The 12,099-nt window shown below is 43.7% G+C and overlaps 1 protein-coding gene across 1 annotated transcript in view; it reads right to left on the bottom strand.

The window, feature by feature from the left end:
* Positions 1 to 4,575: 4,575 nt before the first annotated feature.
* The window catches only part of ulk2 (unc-51 like autophagy activating kinase 2), a 30,026-nt gene continuing 22,502 nt past the window's right edge, over positions 4,576 to 12,099 (bottom strand). The window contains exons 18-27 of the mRNA XM_012878710.3: positions 11,519 to 11,796; positions 11,265 to 11,443; positions 10,975 to 11,084; positions 10,131 to 10,256; positions 9,802 to 10,043; positions 9,429 to 9,607; positions 9,207 to 9,325; positions 7,753 to 7,910; positions 7,534 to 7,669; positions 4,576 to 6,806 (exon numbers count right to left, since the gene is read on the bottom strand). Of these exons, the coding sequence (XP_012734164.2) occupies positions 6,742 to 6,806; positions 7,534 to 7,669; positions 7,753 to 7,910; positions 9,207 to 9,325; positions 9,429 to 9,607; positions 9,802 to 10,043; positions 10,131 to 10,256; positions 10,975 to 11,084; positions 11,265 to 11,443; positions 11,519 to 11,796 (1,592 nt within the window). The 3' untranslated portion in view covers positions 4,576 to 6,741. The remainder of the gene's footprint in view (positions 6,807 to 7,533; positions 7,670 to 7,752; positions 7,911 to 9,206; positions 9,326 to 9,428; positions 9,608 to 9,801; positions 10,044 to 10,130; positions 10,257 to 10,974; positions 11,085 to 11,264; positions 11,444 to 11,518; positions 11,797 to 12,099) is intronic.

Genomic DNA, 12,099 nt, shown 5'->3' with positions numbered 1-12,099 from the left:
ACTTCCACCAGGTGCACACTTCATAGAGTGGTGTAGGGTGTAGTTTGAGTATTGTGACAGGGCCATTCTCGTTCTTAAGCTTAGGGCATTATGGGTAATATAACTATTGATCAGCTTGCCGATGGTTAAACAGCACTAAACTCATGGATATGTTTCAAATTCAACTTGTCGAGTTATGTAAAAAGTTGACAAATAGTCAGTTTGATTATACCTGAAGTAATTTGCTGAATTTTCTAGATGGAAATTTATTGTTGCCAATTTGAATAATAATGTTGCCAGTCCCTTATGTGTTTGTTTTGTGCCTCTGTTTTTATCATGTTCCTGTTATGTACTCTAATGTGTTGTCACATTAGTGTGTTCCTTTGTGTTCATTTTGTAGTTTATTCTTGTGTTTGGAATTATTTTTATGTTAGATTTTCCCCTTGGTTTGATGGTTACTCTGTATCACTGTTCAGCTTCATTCATTTTCTTTAGTTTCCTCCTTTAGTCTTCCTGCTTTTTTTTTCTGTCTCAGTTGCTCCAGACCACATTCACCTCAATTAACTCAGCTACACCCATTATCCGCTTGCCTCAGTGTTTAAGCTCAGCGCTTCTCATTGCTTATTGCTGAATTCTTCTTAACCTAATTTTCTGCACGTCTTGTGCCTGACTGCAAGTTTTGCCTTGCATTATTATTAAATCCTTCTATTCTTAATGCTGCCCTGGAGTTCCCGTCGACACTTTGGTCCTGTAAACAATCCACACTACATGACGAATGGACTGACCTTTCATGACTAGGATCAAATTGGAATATGTATGTAACTGACATGTGTTTTTTCTTTAAGTTAGGTTGAATTATTTTTTATTTTTTTGTAAAGTGCCTTGATACACTTGTTGTGAATAAGTTCTGTACAAATAAACTGAATTAAAACCCAATTGAATAAAACATTTTATTCAAGTGTCACTTTTCATGGGATGTACATTGGAGCACTTACTAATACTGTTGTAAGAGGGTTCTAGGTTTGAATTCTGAGGAATTTGCAGGTTCTCTCTACGCAATTTTGAGTTGTCTTCAGGAATGCCAGACTTCTAATAGCATAATATAATATGCATGTTAGGCTTCTTAGTCATTCTAAGTTCCCCCTTGTGTGCGAGCATGTTTGTCCCGTGGACTCTGGGTTTGTCTGAGATGAACAGGAGACTCATCCAGGGAGTGTCCAGCTTCTCAATGAGGATGTAGAGCATGAGAAAATGGATGGCTGCTGTTATTCACAATCCAAGGCAACTTTTTAGAAAGCCATTGAAAATCCCTCCTAGCACATTCACTACTCTCCCATTTGAAGTTAATTAGAAAGGAGTTTTGTGTGGAAACCTTGTGGTTTTTGATTGTTTCATGTGATTCTGTTGGTCCAGTGATACAGACCAAAGAGCCAAATAGTGAAGGAAGCTGAGGGAAGATGGCAGATGACGAAATGAATCAAACTTTATTTTAGGAATGATACAGTGTGACATAGTTCCAGAACTCAGAATAAAACTAAAGTCCTCTACATACAGTTTAAAACTATTGCTGCTTCACAGCACCTGTGCCTAGTTTGCCTTTTACATAATTGCTTCTCTTCATTAATTTGCTAAAATAGCAAAAGAGAATTAGGTATGTGTTAAAAAAAATTCCCAATGAGTTCCTCAATGATTCAGCCGAGTCACAAGGAGCAGTTAAGAGTTTTATTACAGCAGCGGGTTTTAGATGGGTTGGAACAGGCTGGCAGGTACTCGGGACCCAGTAGAAGGGAAAGGAACAGGTTAGTGTGCAGGACACAGTGGATGGTTATGCTCTCTGGATGAAAGCCACTAGTCTTTCTTGGAACCGGGAGGTAGCACTGGATCCTAGTCGAGGGTCCGAGCCATGGGCACAGAGGGCCGCTGGGCTCCACTCTATTCTACTCCTGTTGGTATAAATAAAAAAAAAATAAAGCACAGCTTATTTCTGAGTGCTATATCCTGGCATCTGATTTAGACAGAGACCGGGAGACAGTGCGCCCATCTGCGTCTCGAAAGCTGTAGTGTTTTATCTTTTCTTTTTTTTCCCTTGGTTCATAGTCTGTAAATGATGCAGTTCTTAAATGACGTCACATTTTTCCCAAGACTGCCATTTTCCCAACTGGTCAGACAGGAAGAGTGCAAATTACACATTCAAATTGGTTTGTAATCCTGATGAACTGACAGCACAGATGAAGTTTGGAGGTGTTCTTTCTCACCTAAACATATTTTAAAAGAACTTTTTGTGATAAATTAAGGTTATAGAACTGATAGGTTTGTAAACTCCTCATCACCTTACTGCTCCTTACTCCACCCTTGTGGAGGACAGTTTTTCTTGCTGCGCACCTACAACCCTGCCCCCTGAACAAGCCCCGGGAAAGCAGAGAAGTACTGGGTGGCTTGGGGACCATAGTCCCTGGAAAGTAAAGTGCGGGGAAAGTGATATTAGTCGGGTAAATGTGTATGGAAACGAATATGAACAGCCTCTGGCTTTGAGTGGCAATGGAAAGGGGGCAAAAGACACGAAACACAATCAAATCCAAGTGCATATTTCCCACTGTTCCCATATACAAATATTTATTGCATGGACGACTTTATTTAATTTCATTTGCCAGCAAAGAGTAGCATGTTTAACCATCTGGCAGTGAACCCCCAGTGGCCTTAAAGACAAGTTTAAGGCCACTGTTGCTACTGCTGTTATAGCAAAATAACAAAAAGTTTTTTTGTTTCTGTTTGAGTTCATACACAAGTGTTTCAATAAAACCTATTTAGAATAAGGCATGATGTTTGGTTGGGATATGATTATACATTGTTGATGATGAGCCCCAACTGGATCCAGCAGGATTTATTTATTTTTTCCTGACAGGTTACCTATTATTGCCTGGGCATGTTGTGACCACTTGGAATTTCCGTATGATTTGCTGAGTGGGTCCCAAACCAGCTGTCTGTGCCTTGGTCATGGTCTGTGCTTTCCAGGAGCTTTTCCAGTTTATCCATGATTCCAAATAATTCTACAATGCCTTTTTAGTAAAAACTGTTTAACCCATGTAACTACTTGAGTACTAGTTAATGCCCAAATTAAATAAAAAAGGAATGCTGGAAGGTCTACTCATGGATGGATTTCAAGAATCTGGCGCTTACACACTGGAAGAGCCAGGAAGGTGTAGTGCTCTTCCCAGGTGCAGCAGCTCTCAGTTATTAGAGCTACCACAGGTGTAATCACTCAGACATAACTACTAGTGCAGCACAGGGAGCAGGGAGTGACGTCATGCACACAGCAGCAGAGCGACCAAAACAGCCACAGGCTGCAACATTACAAAACAGTAGTGATACAAAATGTATGACGTCCAACTCAAATCTCGCCACAAGATGGCAGCAAATTGTTATTTAATAGCGAGGAGGGATACATTTGAGCAGCAGCTTGTCCTTTTTGACCTCTTATGTCTTCATAGTTACCAACATATCCTCCTCCAAATCACCTTTCTTTCTTCGTCATCTTGGAAAATCAGCTCAACGGCCTGTTGCACAGTAAGTCTTGGTGCCATGATGTCAGTCCCTGAAAAGACAGCTCTACCACTCCCTCCATTATGTTGTAGATTATTTGACAGCACGGCTGCTTGTGTCTGTAAAGGCACCCTCTGACCTCATGGCTTCAGTTCTGTTCTCCTTATCCACCATGCACGATCATTCCCAGGCTTTTCTCCTGTATCACTGTTTCCAGATTCCCCCATTCCCCTCAAAGCCCAGCCCGTGTCTGAGGAACTGCGGTAGGAACATCAAGGATTAATGCTTGTTCTTGTGACGGTGTCCAGGTCCAGTGTCCAGTCTCATGTACCCTGATGTGCCTCATGTCAGAGCAATGAAGTGGCAGTTTGCTTGTTTGCAAAAACAACCAACTCCCCAACAGCCACCCAGAGAGCATTTCAGAGGGAATATTGTGTTTACATTTACATTTTTAATGCTCATACCGTTGTATAGATTTGCCTTAGTTTACATTGTTATTTTGTTATATTCGGATTATGCAACACAAAAAAAACAAGCCTACCCCATTCTATTTATTTCATTCCTTTTCCCAAGACCAGCATAGGTCATGAATTTCATTTTTTAAAGTAAAACCTATTTTTGCTGGTGGCCATTTCATTCTATCGTTTTGCTAGTCAAGTCTGAGTTAGGTCTCAAGTCTTCACCTGTACCATTGGTCACATGACTTCACCCAGAGCTATAAGCCATTTATAGACATCAGGACTAATGATGTAGGCATCATGAAACAAGGAAAAACAATTAATGGATGAGCTGAACAGATTTCACATCCTACACTTTTTGACCAATTAACACTTTAAGCTCCCCAACCGACTCTATATGTGATAAAGGGGATGTTTCACCTTGAAGCCAGGAGGTTGCAGCCATCAGCTCCAGCGTTGCTCTTATGAAGGTTACCACCTTAGTGAAGGGCTTATTCATAAAAGGTCATGGTATAAATAAAATAAAAGAATCCATGCCTGGATAAATGCATAATGCGGCAACACTGTACAGAAAGAATCACTCACACACAGCTGGATGTCTTCTTTCAACAAAGACTGTATTTGAGTTCCATCAATAACAAAGGGAGACGCCCCTTGGAATCAAACTAGGAGAACGTTAACATTTCACTTTGTAAAATTGTTTGGAAAGAGTATAATAAAGGTTTTGACTGACTCATCAATATGCATTCAGTTCAAGCTGGAGAGGTGCAACACAAGGTACATACATTCAACGTTCTAGAGGTTCTACAGGATAGATCGCAGACTTGATACCCATGCTTCATCTAAAGTGGTCCATGTTTTAATACAGTCCAAGATGATACAACGGTTCAGGTGGGTTTTTTTTTAAATCACCTTATTCTCCTCTTTAGTTTGTGCAGTGAAAGGCTTTGTTGATCAGAGCTCATTGCAATAATCAAGGGAAAAAAACTGAGATATGCTTAGAAAAAAAGAGCAGTACATCTGGAATAGGCCCCGAAACGCCTTAGTTTTTCTTTTTACACAGATAAACATATTCACACCTGTACAGAGAAGTAGGCCTATGTGTGCTTTCAGAAGAAGGCACCTCCTTTTCTATCACTAACTAGACACTACTGACCTTAATGCACGCCTGGCTGACACACAGTACAGTGTTGAGAACACAGCACATGACTAGAGTGAGGCGGAGGGACTGAACGGTCAAGGCAGGGGAGATGGTCGAGTTCAGACTCCAGAGCGGGAGGGGAAATGACATCACAGGCCGGTCATGTCCTAAACGAGCGCTAACGAGCGTGATCTCAGCAACAAACAGTCGTGGTAGAAAGAGTGGAGCTGCTGTGAGCTTTGTTGCAGTCTTCGGCACGCTCCAGGTGTGCCAAAGACCGCTTTTCTTATCAAACCCTTGGCAAACAAATAAAACCAATATAAATTCATCTATCTACATATAAAGATTTGTGCTCTTTGACCGACAGGCAGAGGCATCAACGCCCCTCAGAATGATCTCATACACACACTCCCACAAAAAAGGGGAATCATTACATGCTGCTCATTCAACTATATACAAGCTTGCAGACATCCAAGTTTAGTTCTTTAGAAATTAGCTACAGTTCTGATAAAAGATAAAAAGCTGCATTTGATTAGATCTGTAAGGAAAATGAATCTTATTGTTGGAACTTGTCAAGTAATGAGACAGATCAGTTTCACTTCATCAGGGCTTACAGTGGACAGCCGGCTGGCAGCAGGAGGCGCTGCTTTGGCCCATCTTCTGGCTTCTCCTCCAGACGTCTGGACGCACACATGAAACCCACCTTTCCATCAGCTACATGATCAACAAGTCGTAAGCAAAGTGTTCAAAATGATGCTCTGTTACAAAAATAAAAAGGAGAGAAGCTTTAATGAATGTGTACACCCTGCAGTCCATTTTGTCCTCCGATCTGGTGACTTATTGATCATGTAAGCGAAGCAGGTTTGCAAGGGGCGAATCAAGGAGTGAGGAGAAAACCGTCCACCCCGTCTTCACAGTTTTGGTTTTCCACAACTGTCTCCTTCTCCTATTCCACAATAAAGTGCTTGAGATTAAAACATAAAAAAAACCTAAGTGATTACAAATCTACAGGATCCTCTGCTCTCATGGCTGTCCGGTTAATGTAACAGCAGCTGGCTTTTTTTCTTAAAGTCAAAGTCAATGTAATGAGCTGCAAGTCACCGGATTTCCCCAGTTTTCCTTCATCTGCAATACTTGAGGTTTTCATGAAACGCAGAATAGTCTGCGCTCACTTAAAAATAAATACACAAACGTAAAGGAGCACTGATCAAATCTCAAAAGTTTCTTCAACCAGAGTACGAGTCTTTTTAGAGTCCACAGCACCGTCTCACAGTGCTGTGGATCCTCCTTTTTCCTGCTGAAAAGCAACGATATCCAGAGTTTCCATGCCAACGAGACGTCCCCCATCAGAGCATATTAAAAAGCACCTTTAGAAGAATGCTTTAATGTCCACGTCTGGTTTGAACTGTTTTTGTTCCCTCTTGAACTGCTGTCATCTTTGGTTGGAAATATGTGCATCACGCAGGTGTCGGGCAGCAACGCCCGCACAACAACAAACTGATGACAAACGCAGATAAAAAAACAAAAAAAACAAATGAAAAGTGCTTGAGCTGCTACAGGAGAGGAATCTTAGAGCGCCGTCCTCTGTTCCACGGTCCCTGTGTGGGCTTCAGGTGCCGCCTGCTACTCGTACAGCGTGACCGTACAGTAGCACAGAGAGGAAATCCTGCGCTCCACGCTGGCTTTATCTGCAACCGACAGAGGCACCGTTAGAATCATGATTAAAAGGACAGCAGAGCATCAAGTGGCAAAACCTAAACATTAACAAGTCAAAATTTTAATAAAAGCAAATCATTTCTTCATTCATCCTCTTCACAATTGTTTAAAATGGCAACAATCTTTTGAATATTCAAATATTCAATTCATTACTTACAATTTGGAGGTCAAAGTAAAAAAATAAAATAAATCTGCATTCTACCATGGCACTATTGAAGTGTCACTAGCTTATCAAATAAAGGAAGTTAATTAAAGAAAATTTATTTTGTGGTGTTTAAAGCACCACAAAAATGTGGCAAATAAAACTAAATCAAAAAATGAAAGCCTTTTACATTTAGCAATGTATCAACAACTGCAATTCATTGACACATTAATCATTTGATGTGTTTTTGATTTAATTGTGGCCTTTTCCATACACAGTAAGAAGGCTACAGTGTTTTAGCTTTTGCATTTAATGGTCTGTGAGAACTGTTTTCATTGTAGTTTTATGTGCCACTTTCAAAACTTTGACGGTGACAGTAATGATGCTCAACTGCTTACTATAAGAGTCCCAGATCATTTGTCTGGGACTCTTATAGCAAGTCAAAGTAAAGTATGGATTAATTTAATCCATCTTTTAAACCTGCCAATAAAGCAGCTGTTAAGAAATGGCCGTCACGCATTGTGTAGTGAACTAAACGTCCGCCAACGCGTCCTCACATTTGAGCACGTTCTCAGTATCTGCAGGATCCTGCAGGATCTTGGAGAGGCCGTCCAGCAGCATAGCAGCCTTGCTGTAGCGGTACGCTATGTCCTCCGTTTGTTTAAACATCTCATCCAGAGCTGCAGACTGAACCTGAAGCACACATCATGGAACCGTTAGGCTTTACCAGCATGTTCATCACACATAACTACCGCCGAGTCGCCTTTCAAACTCACGATCTCCACGGCGTGGTTGTAGATGAGCTTCTCAGCCGTCACGCTGTTGATCTCATCCACAAAGCGCTGCTTGTCAGAGAAGAAGTGGTTGAGTTTGTCCGTCAGGTGCCGACAGAAGGCAATGCAGCTTTTGTAGCGCTCATTCAAACTCTTGACCACTGAGGAAATGACAGAACAAGCTTTAGTCTCTGCACACTGATGCAGCAAAGTAAAATGAAATGAATAAAACTAAAAGATATGGCTTGTTAGAACTGCTGCGTGGTTATATGCCAGGTCTAGACCGGAGCAACCCATCAGGTCTTTGGAGAGGATCAGAGCAGAACCCACACACCCCAGACACAAACTAGACTTTTGCCAGTGCACCTTATAATTCACAGCGCCTTAGTTATGGATTAACTGTGGTTGTGCTTACTGAACTGGAAGCGACTGTACACGGCGCTATGTAGTTTACCAGTGTCATACTAAAACATTTTGCAGCGTTACGGCTACTGTAGTCAGGCGCGTCAGAGTAATTCATACGGTGCTTCTCCATAATATCATGTGTGTAGGTGAAGAGTTTGTGGACGAGGAATGAGCTGAAAAAGTCAGTGTATTATGTTTTAGATGTTATAACTGAACTATTTTGAGAGTTGTGAATATGCCAACGGACTGTTTTTTTTTTACTTGTTACAACTGAACAAGGTTGGGCGTTATTGTAACGCGTTTAAAGTTTGATTAACTTATAACTGTTTTGTTTACTGGGCTTTATAATCTGGTACACTTTATGTATGAAGAAAGATTGAAAACTCATTGAAAACCAGCTTCACAGCGCCATCAAATAAGATGAGCTTCTATCCGCTTGTCTGTTCAACTCAGCATGGAGGACCGGGATTTTACCGAGCGAGTCGCAGTGCTGCGTTCAATGGGAAAAGCAGAACAACGGTGCCGGGGTTCCTGCTATGGGGCTCACACAGAAGCACCGGGAGAGAGCAGAGCAAGAGGCCTAGAGACAGATTATTCAACCCGCCCACAGAAGCGGCAGCTGATTGGTCCAGTTCTGGTGCTATGAAATGAAAACTGATGAGGAATTAACAGTTCCTTTAAAACAACTTTTTTCAAAGCCACCCACAAACCTCTGAAGAGCATTCCTTACTTCAGGATTTTTCTACCTTGACTGAAAAAAAAGCTTTGTTTCCCTGCACTCTTTCACCATGTATCACAATCATAACCAGTCCCTGATTGATTAACGCGACACGATTTGACAGAAAGGTTCAGATTTCTGAACTCCAGCAATCACCGCCCCACGGGCCGTTTTACCGCTCCTGACCACAGTATGCATAGGGATAATATGCAAATCCACTGATCAGGCTGTCGGTCCGAACGCACCATTATGACGTCTTGTCCAGTGTCAGATCATTTTCTAGTTCAACAATGAACGTAATAAAAGGACGGAGCAGAGAGGGATATGCCCCTACCTTGTTTGACAGCAGTAGATGGATTCAGTTTGGCAGACTTGATCTGAGCCCTTGCCAGATGGAGAGAGGAAGCAAGGAGCTGAGCTGCCTTCATGTAGAGCACCAACTGCTCCACCTGCCTGCAGGGGGCAGCAAAGTCACAGCATAAAACAAAACCCAGATGCACCATTTTAGACTGAATGAGTAATTATTTAATTGGATTTATAAGGCCCGGGTTCTTACCCCCACTCTTTACTGAGCTGGCTGATCTGGTCCACGACCACGCTGTCCGGAGGGGGGTAGAGGGAGGCCGCCGACATGCCAAGGTCGGCCCCCCCAGCTCGGACTGCGGCCATCTCAAGAATGCAGTCGGTGAAGGAGAGCATCATTCGAAGGTGCATCAGGGTGTCTGTGTGCTCACGCTGAGCCAAGGAACACAAAAACGTTTTAAGGGAAGCAGAGAGGAGAAGCTACCTGATAACATGTGAACTGTGTCTATTCAGAGCTAAAAAGGAAGAGATATTTGAACTTTAAAGTGACTCAAGCATTGCTTTTACTCAACACCAACATTTGTTGGCACAAAGGGCCAGACAAACTACAAAGCCCACCACCTCACCTCCATCAGGGTCTCTTCTGGCAGCTCTGGGGCCTCAAACGTGATGAATCCTTCCATGCTGGGAGGAGAGGTCCCATAGGGAATGTAGCGCAGGCTGCTGGGTCCTCCGTCTGCTCCGGGAACAGCCTGCCCAACGCCCAAACTTCCTGGTGGAGAACAGCCCAACGCCATGCCCGGGGGAGAGCCCATGCACACGCGACCACTGGTGGAGCACAGGGAACCGGCCGAGCTGCTGGAGCCCACTGAGAACAGACAGCCGGAGAGGCGCCTTAAGGTAAAACACCGACATCCGTCTGTGTGCTTGGACCGTAGGTCGGCTGCAGTCTCACCGGAAGTGGTGCGAGGTCGGGCGCCCAAGTGGCTGCAGGTAGGCGGCGTGCTGCTGCTGGGTGGCGAGCCCACGGTGAAAAGGACAGTACGGGGGCTTGCTGATCTTCCTTGAGCCATGCTGGGGGCTGCACAGCATGGAGACATGTCAGACACTAGCAGCTCATCATTTTAGGTATAGAAAATGCCCGACTAGCATATTTATACCCCTAAACATCTAAATATTACACGTTTCTAAATGGAGTGTCACAGGGTTCCCTGTGGGGATGGGGGTGAGCTGTGAACATTTTCAGCCTCCACAGCACTTCTCTGATCGTAGAAGAGTGCCTTATTCCACATGAGGGCTTGGAACTAAATATTAGTGGCTTGACCGTTTTCTTGTGCACCCTAAAGCAGTTGTGAAGAACTCTCCATTTTCAGATGGCTTGAACATTGCTCCATCAGAAGTTGTTTTAGAAGCCAACTTTATATAATCTTGATGTAATAAATGCTAATGTAGTGTGATAACGGCTGTAATTATGTAAGAAATACTGTGACGGCTTCAAATAAAATGTAGTGTGCTTTAAACTTTATTTCCGACCCATCTGCTGGGTTTCTTTCTGACTTTATTAATGTTTTCTGACCGACCTCTGAGGTCTTCAAAGAGCAGCTGGATTTATACGGAGATCAAATTACACCGCTGCACTCCATTTAGTGCCAATCTGTTGTACTAGACTCATTTCCAAAGGTTTCAGAGTAAAGTGGAATGAATATGAATAAGAATTATATTTAGAGTTGAAGTTTGTGCTCTAAGAGAACTTTAAGGCAAGTATTGCTGAGGCTGGGACATGCTGCTGTGCCATGTACCTGTGTCCATGGGTCGCTCAGCGTTCAGGCTGTCAGTGCTGCCCTGGTAGGCTTGTCCACCCAGAGTGATTCTGATTGGTTGCTCAGACAGACGACCTGTGCTGACGGATCTATGAGGGAAGCACAGACGTCAGAACAAAAAGAAACACGGTTGGACAAGAGATCACCCAGTGTGTCAGAATGACATAAGTCTAGATAAGCTGTGTGACATTTGGGGACGGACTGAAAGGCAGGAGCCGTTCCAGGCTATAGAAGAACTGTTGGTTGAGGAAAAGTCAGCGGTCACATACCTGCCAAAGGTTCTGCTGGCCTCTGGCGCAGCGGCCCGTCCTGTGAGATACGGGCTGCAATGATGGCTGCAGACGTCCCGACAATCCGGCGGCGTCTTGTTGGGAAGCGGGCTATCGGCCAGGGCCATCAGGTTACACGACGCCTGCGTTTTGGGGATCTTGAACGGTGCAGAAATGGTCTGAACAGAAACGGGTAAATCAGAGACGGTTTCCTGAGCTAAAGTAGCACGGGCCACCTCCATGTATGCGCTCACCTTGGTAGGGGAACCAATGATTGTTGGAAGTGGGGACTTCTGAAGCCAGTCAGACGTTCGTGGGGAGGAACCCAACAACTTGGTGGGGGAGGAGCCAAGGTTGGCCGGGCGGCCAAGCTGAGGGGAGTGACAGCAGGAGGATGAGGAGGAGCAGGAGGAAGGCTGCACAGGGTCAGACAGTTGCTTATGGAGCTTCTGCCTGGTCTGGTAGAACTCTGTCAGTGTCGGAGCGCTTTGGAGCCGAGCGCCCAGAAGCTGAGAAGAAGGAATCGGGGAACCTGTAGGATGTAAAGAGAACGAGGGCAACTGAATCCATGAGGCTGAGGGAGTAAGAAATCTGGAGATTGGTCCATCACACCTATGGTTTGTTTATTTTGGTCTGAATCAGTTGGTTAACTTGTAACTTTCTGTGGTTTGGTTTCTTTTCACACAGAAAACTCCATGTGACCAAAACCTGTCACTATAAATCATGTGAGACCATTCAGTCCATTTACTGGAGAGGTGCGTTCAGGGCAGGAGTACGTCTACATACAGGAAGCAGATGCTGTGGGTTTTAGAGCCAATAGAAGACGGCAGAGAAT

The sequence above is a fragment of the Fundulus heteroclitus genome, chromosome 18, assembly GCF_011125445.2.
Source record: "Fundulus heteroclitus isolate FHET01 chromosome 18, MU-UCD_Fhet_4.1, whole genome shotgun sequence".
Lineage (NCBI taxonomy): Eukaryota > Metazoa > Chordata > Actinopteri > Cyprinodontiformes > Fundulidae > Fundulus > Fundulus heteroclitus.
This window is presented reverse-complemented; position numbering and strand designations above follow the sequence as displayed.